This window comes from Oncorhynchus mykiss, chromosome 12 (genome assembly GCF_057628025.1).
Source record: "Oncorhynchus mykiss isolate SJ-2025 chromosome 12, ASM5762802v1, whole genome shotgun sequence".
NCBI lineage: Eukaryota > Metazoa > Chordata > Actinopteri > Salmoniformes > Salmonidae > Oncorhynchus > Oncorhynchus mykiss.
The window spans coordinates 16,094,694-16,110,859 of record NC_143033.1 but is presented as its reverse complement, the minus strand read 5'-3'; the positions used below and the strand labels follow the sequence as shown (position 1 = coordinate 16,110,859).

At 41.2% G+C, this 16,166-nt stretch overlaps 1 protein-coding gene across 2 annotated transcripts; it reads right to left on the bottom strand.

Annotated features, from left to right (window-relative positions):
- Positions 1-80: 80 nt before the first annotated feature.
- Positions 81-9,601, bottom strand: LOC110537031 (uncharacterized). 2 transcript variants are annotated; one of them, XM_090191786.1, is made up of 3 exons: positions 9,326-9,576; positions 3,862-4,838; positions 81-2,019 (listed from the first exon to the last, which is right to left on the bottom strand). In XM_090191786.1, the coding sequence occupies exons 1-2, from the start codon at positions 9,486-9,488 to the stop codon at positions 3,865-3,867; spliced, it is 1,137 nt and encodes a 378-aa protein (XP_090047912.1). In that variant the 5' UTR covers positions 9,489-9,576; the 3' UTR covers positions 81-2,019; positions 3,862-3,864. The 2 variants fall into 2 exon arrangements, with proteins under 2 accessions (XP_090047912.1, XP_021478421.2); XM_021622746.3 differs by lacking the exon at positions 81-2,019 and having other exon boundaries at positions 3,144-4,838; positions 9,326-9,601.
- Positions 9,602-16,166: the final 6,565 nt, after the last annotated feature.

The window sequence follows — 16,166 nt, the reverse complement described above, 5'->3', positions numbered from 1 at the left end:
TTTTTTTCAATTGACTGATTTCCTTCTATGAAGTGTAATTCAGTAAAATCTTTGAAATTGTTGCATGTTGCATTTATATATTTTTGTTCAGTATAGATAGCTACAGTAGTTGCCTTGGTAACCAAAGAAACATACTTGCTTGTTTAGCCATTGAATTCTACCTTGCTGATATACAGGTCCTTGCGTTATAGCAAAATAATGCACACTAGAATGCCCTTCAAGCCAATCAGAAACGAGTATTCAATAATTCCATGGTATAAAATAGCAGTAAGGCACCTTAGGAGTTTGTGTTATATTGCCAATATGCCACAGCTAAGGGCTGTAATCCAGGCACTCCGCATTTCATTGTACATAAGAACAGCCCTTAGCTGTGTTATATTGGCCATATGGCACACCTCCTCTGGCCTTATTGCTTAATTATTAAACTGGTTGTTTGTATCCTGGATGCTGATTGGACGAGCAGTGTTCCAAGCTGTGCTGTATTGTCCGTCACAGACACACCTATGCAATTGCTTGCTAACAAGCAATTTTCAGATTTCCATCTGAAAATGATCACTGCGCCGCCATAAGAATACCATGTTCCTGTCTGAATCATATCTTGTATATTTCTCTCAACCCACACATTATTTCAACTTGCTTCTAGCCCAGCATTTAGTTTGGTACATCAGGGGTCCATTTATAAGCCTCACTGTCTGCCTGGCCAACTTCTGAATTTAAATCTCTGTGAACGGTGCCCAGACAAGACAATTTTTTGAGCCAATCTAAATCACCTTTCTAACATTATCATAGAAATATCCAAATAAATGCCAATAGAAAAAAAGATCAAACAAATGAAAATGCAGCTACTATACTGTCATTCCAGGTTCAATGATTGACGTGACTGAGTTAGGGTGCGTCCGTAAATTCACTCTGTCTATCTACTCTGATTTCAGAGCACTCACATCTGAGTGTGCCAGATTGCAGAATAACTGATGAATTTATGAACTCTCAACACCCCTTGAATATGGGAGGTGTCGGTAAACATCAGCAAAAAAGCTTAATTAAATGGTTGCCAGGAGCACAGTTAGTCACCAATGCTCTGGATAACATAAAAACAGCCTGACCAGCTCTGCAAGGGCAAGTAAAATGGTCAGAGTGAGGTGTTCTCTCAATACCAAAAGTGCACTCTTGCACTCCAGATTGAATTTATGAACACACCCCTAGTTGAATTTGGCTAGCTACCAGGAAGAACATTAACCAGCCTGCGTAGCAACCATTTTGTTTAGAATGGAAGACCAATGCTAAACAAATTATTTTGTATTCGATTTTTACTTAGTTTAAAGTTCATAGATCATTCACGCAAATTAAGGGAATGTACAGTGAGACTGGGAGTGTAAGTATGCCTCCAGGATAATATGGTAAAGTTGGCGTCGTGTATAGGTCGCGCTCGGCTATATGAACAAAAATCCATATGATAAATTGCCTGAATTGATAATAAATAGAACGATACATTTATAAATGTGCACCACTGTTTTTTAAAAAGTAGTATTATATTTTAAACTACTATTACTAGTCTGGTGGTTGCAGCCATCAATTGCCCCATTAACAGCCATATTAGCAAACATTTAATTTCAAACTTAACAGTATGTCCAACTGGCCTCACAACCACAGATCACGTGTAACCACACCAGCCCAGGACCTCTACATCCAGCTTCTTTACCTGTGTCAGACCGGCCACTCGGACAGCTGATGAAACTGTGGGTTTGTGCAATCAATTAATGTATGCACAAACGGTCAGAAACAGTCTCAGGCAAGCTCATCTGCGTGCTCGTTGTCCTCACCAGGGTCTTGACCTGACTGCAGTTTGGCATGGTAACCGTCTCTCTTTCGATGGCCACTGGCATGCAGGTGTGCTCTTCACAGATTAATCCCGGTTTCAACTGTACCAGGCAGATGACAGACAGCGTGTATGGCATCATGTGGGCAAGCAGTTTGTTGATGTCAACGGTGGTACCCCATGGTGGTTATGGTATGGGAAGGCTACAGACAACAAACACAATTGCATTTTATCAATGGCAATTTGAATGCACAGATACCATGGCAAGATCCTGAGGCCCATTTTCGTGCCATTCATCCACTGCCATCACCTTATGTTTCAGCATGATAATGCACGGACCCATGTCACAAGGATCTGTACACAATTCCTGGAAGCTGAAAATGTCTCAGTTCTTCCATGGCCTGCATACTCAGACACCCCTTGAGCATGTTTGAGATGCTCTGGATCGACGTGTATGACAGCATCTCCTAGTTCCCACCAATATCCAGCAACGCCATTGAAAAGGAGTGGGACAGTGCATCTCTCAGGAAAAGTGGGGATTTCAAAAACACAAACTGCCATGACTTGATATTTCAATTATTATTATTTATCAAAGATAGAATAAAAAATACATGGTAAAATGAATGAGTTTTTTTACTTTACAAGGTAGCTAACGTTACCTAGCATTTACGAACTTAACGTTACATACATGGCTACTGGTAGGTAACGTTCAAAAACAGCTCACAGTGAGTGAATAGCCTTCTTGCATAACTGGAATTCCTTACTGTCTTCTGCAGACAGTGACTAACGTCCGATAACCCAAATGACGTTGAGTGGCACCTTTCGAGACCCCCATTTCTAATTATATGGTTGCTTTTGAAAAACGCCCACTCCTTTTGAAACACCCACTTTTCCAGAGAGATGCACTGCACTGAGATGACATATAGCTAGGTGGCAGCAGAGACCCTGAAGGACGATGTCGCAGCTGGATACCTCTCGTGTCCCAGCTCATTGCTGCCCCTCAGAGTATCTCAAGTTAAATGCCGACCGGGGTACTGCAGGCTGCCATTAGCTACTAAGTTACCCTTAACTTCTTCTGTGTGGAATTTTAATTATTATTATTAATTAATTTTATTTTATTATTATTTTTAAAAATCGGTTCAATGACATACATCTGGTGTAATAGAAGCAATTATTAGTTCCATGAATGTCTTCTAATTTGTATTTATTTACATGAAAATTGCCATTTTCCCATTCCCTATAATCGGGGGATCCTGTATTCGGCAAACAATGCCAGCAGTGCTGCAGTCGGCCTTGAACGTCGTGGCTTCAATGAGAGGGGGCAGTGTTCCCTGATTTGATCCAACTTTATTTTTCAGATCTCGTCTTTATTTCCCCCCTAGAGGGCAACCTCTAACAGTTAGTCAGCTCAGAAGTAGCTCCTAGCTAGACCTACCATAAAAATAAACACTGTACATCGATTCACATACTAGACAAGTTTAGCCTACTCTAACGAATGATAAATTGACATAATGAAAGAACTTGAGGTAAACTTGTATACAGAGGTAAACTTGTGTACAGTAGAAAACCTTTCTCGGTCAGTTTCAATGAAATGGACTCTAGGGCGTGTAAAATAAAAACAGGGATAATATTGGTCTAATGGACTTCCTGTCATACGAAGACTGACCTCTGTGTTCCTGGGTGAGAGAACTCAAGTATCCCATCTAGTGTTCAAACATGGTTTTACAACATTGATTTAAAAAAAGGCTGTAACCATTATCCCACTGAGCACTTCAGGAAACAAATCTAACCAAAATGAACATTATATTTCTCTCTTAACATAGTTAGTGTAACCTAGTGATACATGAGGCACAAGTATTTTCATAGCATGTTATTAAGCAACTCACGAATCAATGCAGACATGAAGTGCCTCAGTCTGCAAAACATCACACATGCTATAGTCCTCTAATGTCACAATAATATGTAGAATTAGTAGCATTGAAGAGAAGGAATGTGTCATTCTCTTTCCAAACACTGGCTACTTTGAGAATAGAAGACTGTCTAACCTCTCATGGGCTCTTTCCACTCCAAGGCATTTTTCTTCTACCTCCCTCAGTGTGAGTTCTGAGGTGTCCCTTGATATGGCTGGACTGACTGAATCCTTTCCCGCAGACAGGACAGGAGTAGGGCTTCTCCCCCGTGTGGACCCTCAGGTGGGTCTTCAGATGGACTGACTGGTTGAAGCGTTTACCACACACGTGGCAGCGGTATGGTCTCTCTCCTGTGTGAATGCGTTGGTGCTCCTTTAACCTGCCTGAGTAGCTGAAACTCTTGCCACACACGCCACAGTGGAAGGGCTTATCCTTAGAGTGAGAACACATGTGGACCTTGAGGTAACTGGTAGAGGTGAATGACTTCCAACAGACTGTGCAGAGGATTTGCCTGTGACTAGTGTCACCACTGTGTGGTTCTGTGTGGGATAGCATGTGTGCCTCCAGTTGGGATAGCTCACAGAACACAGCACCACACTGAGTACATGAGTGTGTCTGTGTGTCCTCTGGTCTTCTTTCTGGATCTCTCGAAACATCAGGAACACTTTCAGTGTTCTCACTCTGTGTTCTAGAACAGTCTGGATTTACTGCAGAGAGGGGCTGAGACTGAGGGGAGTCACTGGTTGGTTCTGATAGTGATACTCCATAGCCCTCTCCACCAGGTTCTGTTTTGATCTGTCCAGTTGTGTTGGTCAGTAGAGAGTACTTCTCTCTGTTCTCCACAGTTTGGGGAAGATGTGTGGGCTGAGGTGGCTCCTGATCACAGTCACTTTTCACACAGGGAGGAATGATTATGGAGTCTTCTTTGGTATCAGCCTCCGGCCCTTGAATCTGCTCTTCCTCCTGATGGGTCCTGAGTTCACCCTGTTCCTCTTTAATCTGTGTGGGCTCTGGGTCCCTCTGCCCCAGACTTGGGCTCCACTCCTGCTCACAGTGCTGTTGCTCAGGGGGAGTTTGCTGCTCTGAGACCCAAGAGACAATGGGCTGAGGAGCTGGTGTAAAGAAGACAATAAATGACATCAATGAAAGCAATGACAGCTATTGACACTTGATTGACAAGACCAACATTGTGTTAGCTAGCTTGTTCTGTTAAATGTAATCGCTATGTCTCTGGCTGAATTGAATATCACCCTTTCCCCAGTCCTCTATTTGCACAGTCACCTGTGCCACTTTCATATGCACACATCTCCCAAAGCAGAGGGAGTGGAAATTATGGCTGGTGTAGGGGCTAATTAGATATAGTGGGGCAGAAAAGTATTTAGTCAGCCACCAATTGTGCAAGTTCTCCCACTTAAAAAGATGAGAGGCCTGTAATTTTCATCATAGGTACACTTCAACTATGACAGACAAAATGAGAATTTTTTTTCCTCCAGAAAATTGTAGGATTTTTAATGAATTTATTTGGAAATTATGGTGGAAAATAAGTATTTGGTCACCTACAAACAAGCAATATTTCTGGCTCTCAGACCTGTAACAACTTCTTTAAGAGGCTCCTCTGTCCTCCACTCATTACCTGTATTAATGGCACCTGTTTGAACTTGTTATCAGTATAAAAGACACCTGTCCACAACCTCAAACAGTCACACTCCAAACTCCACTATGGCCAAGACCAAAGAGCTGTCAAAGAACACCAGAAACAAAATTGTAGACCTGCACCAGGCTGGGAAGACTGAATCTGCAATAGGTAAGCAGCTTGGTTTGAAGAAATCAACTGTGGGAGCAATTATTAGGAAATGGAAGACATACAAGACCACTGATAATCTCCCTCGATCTGGGGCTCCACGCAAGATCTCACCCCGTGGGGTCAAAATGATCACAAGAACGGTGAGCAAAAATCCCAGAACCACACGGAGGGACCTAGTGAATGACCTGCAGAGAGCTGGGACCAAAGTAACAAAGCCTACCATCAGTAACGCACTACGCCGCCAGGGACTCAAATCCTGCAGTGCCAGACGTGTCCCCCTGCTTAAGCCAGTACATGTCCAGGCCCGTCTGAAGTTTGCTAGAGAGCATTTGGATGATCCAGAAGAAGATTGGGAGAATGTCATATGGTCAGATGAAACCAAAATAGAACTTTTTGGTAAAAACTCAACTTGTGTTTGGAGGACAAAGAATGCTGAGTTGCATCCAAAGAACACCATACCTACTGTGAAGCATGGGGGTGGAAACATCATGCTTTGGGGCTGTTTTTCTGCAAAGGGACCAGGACGACTGATCCGTGTAAAGGAAATAATTAATGGGGCCATGTATCGTGAGATTAAGTGAAAACCTCCTTCCATCAGCAAGGGCATTGAAGATGAAACGTGGCTGGGTCTTTCAGCATGACAATGATCCCAAACACACCGCCCGGGCAACGAAGGAGTGGCTTCGTAAGACGCATTTCAAGGTCCTGGAGTGGCCTAGCCAGTCTCCAGATCTCAACCCCATAGAAAATCTTTGGAGGGAGTTGAAAGTCTGTGTTGCCCAGCAACAGCCCCAAAACATCACTGCTCTAGAGGAGATCTACATGGAGGAATGGGCCAAAATACCAGCAACAGTGTGTGAAAACCTTGTGAAGACTTACAGAAAACATTTGACCTCTGTCATTGCCAACAAAGGGTATATAACAAAGTATTGAGATAAACTTTTGTTATTGACCAACTACTTCTTTTCCATCATAATTTGCAAATAAATTCATTAAAAATCCTACAATGTGATTTTCTGGATTTTTTTTTCTCATTTTGTCTGTCATAGTTGAAGTGTACCTATGATGAAAATTACAGGACTCTCATCTTTTTAAGTGGGAGAACTTGCACAATTGGTGGCTGACAAAATACTTTTTTGCCCCACTGTACTTCGATAACCACTTCAACCGAGCCAAGGAAGCTAACTTTCACCATAAAAATGCACCGTTATAATAAAGCATTCGATGTGTCATCACATTTCAAATCAAACTGTCACATGCGCCAAATACAACAAGTATAGACCTTACTGTGAAATGCTTACTTGCAAGCCATTAATCAACAGTGCAGTTCAAGAAGAGTTGAGAATATTTACCAAATGAACAAAAGTAAAAAATAATAAAAAGTAACACAATAACACAGCCATATACAGGGGGTACCGGTACCGAGTCAGTGTGCGAGGGTACAGGTTAGCTGAGGTAATTTGTCCATGTAGGTAGGGGTGAAGTGACTATGCATAGATAATAAACAGTGAGTAGCAGCAGTGTACAAAACAAATGGTGGTCAATGTAAATAATCCGGTGGCCATTTGATGAATTGTTCAGCAGTCTTATGGCTTAGGGGTAGAAGCTGTTAAGGAGCCTTTTGGTCCTAGACTTGGCGCTCTGACACCGCTTGCCATGCGGTAGCAGAGACAACAGTCTATGACTTGGGCGACTGGAGTCTGACAATTTTATGGACCTTCCTCTGACACCACCTATTATATAGGTCCTGGATGGCAGGAAGCTTGACCCCGGTGATGTACTGGGCTGTACGCACTACCGTCTGTAGTGCCTTATGGTCAGATGCCGAGCAGTTGCCATACCAGGCGGTGATGCAACCGGTCAGGATGCTCTCGATGATGCAGCTGTATAACTGAGGATCTGGGGACCCATGCCAAATCTTTTCAGTCTCCTGAGGGGGGAACAGGTTTTGTAGTGTTCTGTAGTGAACGGTCTTGGTGTGTTTGGACCATGATAGTTCATTGGTGATGTGGACACCAAGGAACTTGAAACGCTCAACCCACTACAGCCCCGTCGATGTTAATGGGGGCCTGTTCAGCCCGCTTTTTCCTGTAGTCCACAATCAGCTCCTTTGTCTTGCTCACATTAAGGGAGAGGTTGTTGTTCTGGCACCACTCTGCCAGTTCTCTGACCTCCTTCCAATAGGCTGTCTCATCGTTGTCGGTGATCAGGCCTACCACTGTTGTGTCATCAGCAAACTTAATGAGGGTGTTGGAGTCGTATTTGGCCTCGCAGTCATGGGTGAACAGCGAGTACAGGAGGGGACTAAGTACACACCCTTGAGGAGCCCCAGTATTGAGGATCAACGTTGCATACGTGTTGTTGCCTAACCTTACCACCTGGGGGAGGCCCATCAGGAAGTCCAGGATCCAGTTGCAGAGGGAGGCGTTTAGTCCCAGGGTCCTTAGCTTAGTGATGAGCTTATTGGGCACTATGGTGTTGAACGCTGAGCTATAGTCAATGAACAGCATTCTCACATAGGTGTTCCTTTTGTCCAGGTGGGAAAGAGCAGTGTGGAGTGCGATTGAGATTGCATCATCTGTGGATCTGTTGGGGCTGTATGCAAATTGGAGTGGGTCTACGGTATCCGGGAGGTTGTTGTTGTTCTGAGCCATGACCAGCTTTTCAGCCTTCATGGCTACCGGCGTTAGTGCTACGGGGCGGTAATCATTTAGGCAGGTTACCTTCGCTTCCTTGGGCACAGGCTGTCAGATTTATGTAAAATAGCCTACTATTCCTGTGATGAGTAGATTGGATAGTCATAACTTAGTCTAATAATATAACTCAATCAAACACTGTTCGCAAAAAAAAACAAAAAACTGTTCATTGAGTGCGTAGAGCAGGCCTAGCGTGTGTGTACTAGCTAGCTAATGTACGGCATGTAGTGACGTAATGCTAATTGGCTTTGTACTGTTTCAAGTACACTCAATGGCAGTTGTCGTGGCATGTAGTGCAAGTTCACACAAAATAATGGAGAGGCGTACCTAATTATAAGACATAGGTGGCAACCTGTGATAAATAGCTATCTAGCATTACACAAACACCTGTGTGTAAGCATAACAGGGGATGTAGTGTGGTTAGTCAACTGGAAGCACACAGGTTATGCATCTGTGCAAAACTGAGACTTTCTTTAATTGAAATATTATGTATCGCTTATATGAAAGATAAGGGGAATATCAGCATGTGTTTAGAAAACTGGTTTGAAAGCGATGATTGGAGTTTCTAAAAAATAAAACACAGCTTCGGAATTGTAGTTCACGTGGAGCCAACGGTGGTGGAATGTAACACATGGGAACCCTAGATAATGGAGAAGGGTTTCCGAGAGTTATGGGACTCCCTTTTAAAATAAAAGTAAAATATTGTAAAACGACTGTGTGGGGGTTATTAATTTGAATGCTCGTATTTATTATTTAAAAGTGGAACATGTATTGCACTTAAGTCATCAGTGTGTCCCCAACTTTATGGGTTTATTGATCCCCTCGCCACCGAGGGCCCTCTGAACGCGTTGGTGGGGTGGTTTGGGATTGAGGACTCTCCGCGAGTAGATACAATCGGTTGTTTCCGGTTCAAGTATTTAACCTAACGGCCGTTTCCCCTAAAAAACAAACCTCCGCCCAGGCGTCTCTTTACGCCTGCTACATTAGGTATTCGCCGTGTCTCTGCCCTACAGAGTCAAATACTGTAGAATACAATGCAATACGTGTCTAGATAATACGTGTAAATTAGAAGAGTACAGTAGTCTTGATGGCTACATACCCGGTGTGATCAAGTGTCGTTTCAGGTATTGATTCTCTCTCTTTGTCCGGGTTATTTCTTCCTGGTACTCGGATATCGTGTTTCCGACCACTCCAAGTATATCCTCGGCAGCTTGCATCAAACGCTCAGTTAGAAATACATTCAGATATTGTAATTTAGTCATTGTTTGCAGATTAACGGGACAAAATATCTTCCTGAAATACACGTAGCTAGCTAGAGCTTGTTGTCAAATTTACCGCTGTGAAGCAGGCAAGAATAAATAAGTACTTCCGGTTCATGGATTTTTGGAATCCTTCGGAATAAGAGTCCCGTCCTGTTTACTTTGTAAAGGAATAATTAAGTCGAAAAATTATGGAAAATGTACACTTATTCAAAGAATCATGCATATTGTGATTTATTTGTTCACTTTAATCCAATCGTTTTTCATATTGTACATACACAGAAAAGGGGGATCCATTCTATTCAGGAGCACTTCTAGTTTCCAAATCCACAGAGTTTACACCCAGAGGAGCTTTTACTGTGACACAACGTACAGATAATTTTGTATAGTGCAATAGCTATACATGTTCAATTTGAAATCCAATATTTTTTAAAAGTTGATGGACCACTCTGTAAGGGCTGCCAAATGAGCTTCAACACTCCTATGGATGTAAACTCGAAGTGCTCCTGAGAAGAATGGACCCCACTTTAACTCCAACTACATCAAATGGTGTAAATACTTGTATGTTCAACGTGAAAAACATACTAAACATTGTGCAATACGCATGGGCTAATTAAGTATGGGATGATTATTCATATTGTTATTATTAATATTATCATTAATGTTTTGTTATTTGTATTACTGTTACCTATCTAGTAATCATTACTTTTAATGCTGTTAACAATATCAATTATATAATATTTGAGCTATAAAGGCGATTAATTTTATTCATTTTTTCATCTTGTTAAACAAAATTTTAAGTCTGCTTACATTTCCTCATAAAATTTTACCAATTTTGAAGGTTTGTATTATTTTTCACCCTATTCATTGTGGGACCTATATTTTGAAGGAAAACCCCTTGGGACTTATTCTTTCTAGGTCTTGCTCAGTTGTGTAAAAAAACTTTAAAGTTCCACTTAAGTCGTTTTTTGGGGTACTTGTACTTTACTTTTTTAAATGTTGCCTACTTTTACTTCACTACATTCCTAAATTAAATAATGTACTTTTTATTCCATACATTTTCTCTGACACACAAAAAAACTTGATAAATGGTCCAATTCACACACTTATCAAGAGAACATCCCTGATCATCCCTACTGCCTCTGAACTGTCAGACTCACTAAACACAAATGCTTTGTTTGTAAATTATGTTTGAGTGTTGGAGTGTGTCCCTGACTATCTGTCAATAAAAAATAAACAAGAAAATTGTGCCGTCTGGTTTGCTTAATATAAGGAATTTTAAATGGTTTACACTTGTACTTTTGAAACTTAAGTATGTTGAAGAAATTCCATTCACTTTTGATACTTAAGTATATTAAAAAACAAATACTTTCAGTATATTTTACTGGTTGACTTTTACTTGAGTAATTTTCCAAGTGCACACTTGGAACGCTGTAAGCACGGAAGTGATGTCGGCACTCTAGTCGCATATGGCCGTGTTTACCATTTAAATGTAGGAACGTGTTGTATTAATTCTAAAGGATTGTTTGTCTCTGACATTGCTTCTACATATGCATTGCTTGCTGTTTGGGGTTTTATGCTGGGTTTCTGTATAGCACTTTGTGACATCTGCTGATGTAAAAAGGGCTTTATAAATACATTTCATTGATTGATGGAGAAGACACTATAGTGGCTGAGCGCCACTACACAACACTGATCAATACATGAATTGCACTAGAACGTTGACAAACGGTGCCCACAAACTGTTAGTGCCTACAGAAAGCTGTCCCAATAGCAGTCCCAACAGCTGAGTCCCAATAGCAGTCCCAACATCTTACCACTGCTCCACCTGGCTATCAGTGGAGCCTTGTCTGGCAGCGAAACAGTTAATTCAGCCTCATTTACTGCCTTTAAAAAAACATAACTGATATGGCTGATTTGCTTAAACAAAAGGGGTTTCTACTGACTATTGAGATGTACAAACTATGGCATAAGGGAACGACAAGTGGATAAGAGGAAATCTGTCATTTCGATTAAAACATTAATGAGCTAAGATGGACATAGTCAATATAACTATTTGTTCAGCACTTTTAAAATGTACAGAGACAGAATTCAGAACATAGGTCGTTCTTATAGTGTTCTTACTGTACACCAAGTCAGAACCGTAGGATAAATAAAGGGGGCATATAAGCAGACAATGAAAGCTCTTAAAATATTCAGTGATTACATTTCTCTAAAACAGGTTATAGGCTACATGTGCACCACCAAGTCAGAACAGTAGGTTAAATTAAGAGGGCAAAATTTACCAAATTATTAGAGCGAGGCACATGGGTTACTAACAGCTTACTACACAACATATACTTAGTATTACTTTCTTAGCTACAGTATAAATATCTCCCTAGCATATTGCAGTATTTATGCAGCAACATACAATACATCTTTGGACTCAACTTGTTGTGCTGTGCTCACTTGAACAAAAAGGTGGTGTGGCGGTCCTTCATGGGCAGATTTTGTCATAAAAAGTTGGCATCAAAGTCTGGCATTCTCTGGATTTGTGGTGTTTTCAAGACAACTGGGAACTCGGAAAAAAACAAGGTTGAATCATGATGATGACAGTGATCTTCAGGTTGTAGCTCTAAAAAGAGGCCCAAGTTCCCGACTTACAATTCCTAGTTGGATGACCGTTCAAAACGTATTTTCCCAGTCGGAGCTAGTTTTTTCCCTGAGTTCCCAGTTGTCTTGAACTCACTGGTCAGATTTCCCAGTTCCGAGTTAACAGTTGTTTTGAGTGAGGCAGAAATCATGCTGGATGGACAGCATGGCCAACGTTGAATGTTTTAATTTTAAGCTTGGAAAAGAGACCCTTAAACTTAGAATTGGGGCCACACACCCACTCAACTGAATAGGAGGCTAGTGATTGCTTTGCAATACTTGCAGTTAGCCACGGATTCCTTCCAAACCTGAGTATGTGTGTGTTCATATCCACTTCATAATGTTCAGATATTTTTACAGTTCCCATGCTTTCTTTTTTTTCGTAACCTGAAGTCCCTGTAGAATTTAGTACAGCCATGGTGTTATGGAGCTGTCTCGGGAATAGCTGTCCATCTATAGTTTGTCCACAATGAGAAAGGCATGCTTACCCTTCTCCGTCTGTTGCCTTTGTACCGGATACGGTCTCTTACGACGTTCCTTTATCTCCCTTGGAAATTGAGACCAAATTTTGTCCCTTTAAGCTCCCTTCCCCTACTTTTGATCAGCTCCTTTCGTTGATATCGTTCAAATTTTGCAATGATCGGTCGGGGACCCTTGGTCTTGTCGCTCTGAGCTCCAAGTCTGACTACTTGGTGGAAAGCCACCTTGTTTATAGTCTCTATAGGAAGTTTCAAGGCCGATTGCATGAATTCTCTGATCGCGCCCTCTGAGTTTTTGGAATGCGTCCTCAGGAATCCCAGGAAAAAAATGATTTTCACACATGCTATGACTTTGTATGTCTAGTAGTGACTCCTTCATCACCCTGTTTTCCCTGAGTAGACAATCCATGTTGGAATCGTGGATTTTTACCTTGGCTGTGAGTGCCTTGTTCTCTCCTTGGAGAGTGAGAATTTCACTCTGGCTAAACTCCAAACTCCCTCTCAGCCCTGCTATACATATGCAAAAATTGTGTGTAGATTGAGGAAAACAACTATTTAATCAATTTTAGAATGAAGCTGTAAGTAACGTAACAAAATGTGGAAAAAGTCAAGGGGTCTGAATACTTTCTGAATTTCACTGTATGTAATCAAAACAAGCACAAATGCTTCAATTCATGAAGGTCATGTTAATTAACTGACTGATATTATCTCATAGAACAAAAGATTTAAGATCGAAGCTTGTGTTACCCTGACCTTATTTTCGGTGTTTATCCCAAAACTCGATTCTTTCCCCATTCATTTCCCCTATCCTGTTGGAAGGTGAACCTTCACCCCAGTCTGAGGTTCTGAGCGCTCAGGAACAGGTTTTCATCAAGGATCTCTCTGTACTTTGCTCTGTTCATCTTTCCCTCAATCTTGACTAGTCTCCTAGTCCGTGCCACTGAAAAACATCCCCATGGCATGATTCTTCCACCATCATGCTTCACAGTTGGGATGGTACCAGGTTTCCTCCAGACGTGACACTTGGCATTCAGGCCAAAGAGTTCAATCTTGGTTTCATCAGACCAGAGGATCTTGTTTCTCATGCTCTGAAAGTCCTTTTAGGTGCCTTCTGGCAAACTCCAAGCGGGCTGTCATGCGCCTTTTAGTGAGGAGTGGTTTCCGTCTGCCCACTCTACCATAAAGGCCTGATTGGTGGAGTGTGGCAGAGATGGTTGCCCTTCTGGAAAGTTCTCCCATTTCCACAGAGGAACCCTGGAGCTCTGTCAGAGTGACCATCGGGTTCTTGGTCACCTTCCTGACCAAGGCCCTTCTCCCCTGATTGCTCAGTTTAGCCAGGTGGCCAACTCTAGGAAGAGTCTTGGTGGTTCCAAACTTCTTCCATTTAAGAATGATGGAAGCCACATTGTCCTTGGGGACCTTCAATGCTGCAGACATTTTTTGATACCCATCTCCAGATATGTGCCTCGACACAATCCTGTCTCAGAGCTCTAGGGACAATTCCCTCGACCTCATGGCTTGGTTTTTGCTGACATGCACTGTCAACTGTGGGACCTTATATAGACAGGTGTGTGCCTTTCCAAATCATGTCCAATCAACTGAATTTACCACAGGGGGACTCTAAGTTGTAGAAACATCTCAAGGATGATCAATGGAAACAGGATGCACCTGAGCTGAATTTCGAGTCTCATAGCAAAGGGTCTGAATACTTATGTACATTTTTACATTTTTAATACATTTGCAAACATTTCTAAAAACCTATTTTTGTTTTGTCATTATGGGGTGTTGTGTGTAGATTGATATTTTTTTTAATCCATTTTAGAATAAGGCTGTAACATAACAAAATGTGGAAAAAGGAAAGGGGTCTGAATACTTTCTGAATGCACTGTATTAGCAATTTCTGAGACTCACTCAGCTAATTCCTTTGATAAAGCAGTAGCAATACAAGCAACACAAATACATATTCAGAAACATATCCCTCTAATGCTTAGGGAAGATCTCATGTAAAGTGATATTGAAGTGTTGTGGCTTCAGGTTCACCTATCTCAACTAAAGCTTGTTATTTTAAGGTGTTGCAATAGGCCACCAAGTGCTAACAGTCAGTATCTAGATAATGTGTGTGAAATGCTTGATAGTGTATGTAATATAAACAGAGGTCTACTTTTTTGGGGACCTGAATATTGACTGTTTCCATCAAGCTGTTTGCTCAAGAGGAAGCTTCTCACTGTAACCAGTGCCTGTAATCTGGTTCAGGTTATTAAATCAACCTACCAGGGTGTTTACACTACAGGAACCAAACTCTGCAAAAAAAGAAATGTCCCTTTTTCAGGACCCTGTCTTTCAAAGATAATTCGTAAAAATCCAAATAACTTCACAGATCTTCATTGTAAAGGGTTTAAACATTGTTTCCCTGTGGAATGGTCGTTAAGACAGTAACAGCTTACAGACGGTAGGCAATTAAGGTCACAGTTATGAAAACGTAGGACACAAAAGAGGCCTTTGTACTGACTCTGAAAAACACCAAAAGAAAGATGCCCAGGGTCCCTCCTCAGTGGGTTTACATCTCATTGCAAGTACTGGCAAATCTGGTGCAGTCCATGAGGAGATGATGCACTGCAGCACTTAATGCAGATGGTGGCCACACCAGATACTGACTGTTACTTTTGATTTTGACCCCCCCTTTGTTCAGGGACACATTATTCCATTTTTGTTAGTCACATGCCGGTGGAACTTGTTCAGTTCCTGTCTCAGTTGTTGAATCTTATGTTCATACAAATATTTACATGTTAAGTTTGCTGAAAATAAACGCAGTTGACAGTGAGAGGACGTTTCTTTTTTTGATAAGTTTCTATAATCCACATGTAGAACTAATACTGTAGCACTTTGTTCTAAAACCCATTGAATGCAGTGATCTCAATATAGTGGCTATATCCAGGAAAGACAAGATTCCAAAAGCTGGGCCTAAAATAGTGTATAAGAGATCATACAAAATATTTAGCTGTGACTTATGTAGAAGTAAAAAATATTTGTTGGTCTGATGTGATTAATAAGAAGCATCCAGATGCTGCACTTAATGAATTCATGACATTGCTTCTTCCAATTATTGATAAACATGCCACCTGTCAAGAAACTGACTGTTAGAACTGTTAAGGATTTGATGAGGAATTGAAGAACGATGGTTGAAAGAGATGGGGCAAAAGGAGTGGTTAATAAGTCTGGCTGCACATCTCTTTGAGATTTGAGAAATTATGTGACTAAACTTAAAATAAACTTATGAAGACAAGGTCAATGATAAAAATAATGATAGAAAATAACTTGAGTACTTTAAATTAAATTATGGGCAGGATGACACTCGTGAATTCTATGGTTTTTATTAGATTACTTGTAGTCTTTCATGTTGTTTGTCTGTAATTTTTGTAATGACTTGGTGCTGCCTATCTTGGCCAGGACACTCTGGAAAAAGAGATTTTAAATCTCAATGAGCCCTTTCTGGTTAAATAAAGGTTAAATAAATAACAAAATTCAGCTCCATCTTCCATAAAAATCAGATGGCTTATTCAACACAAAACCA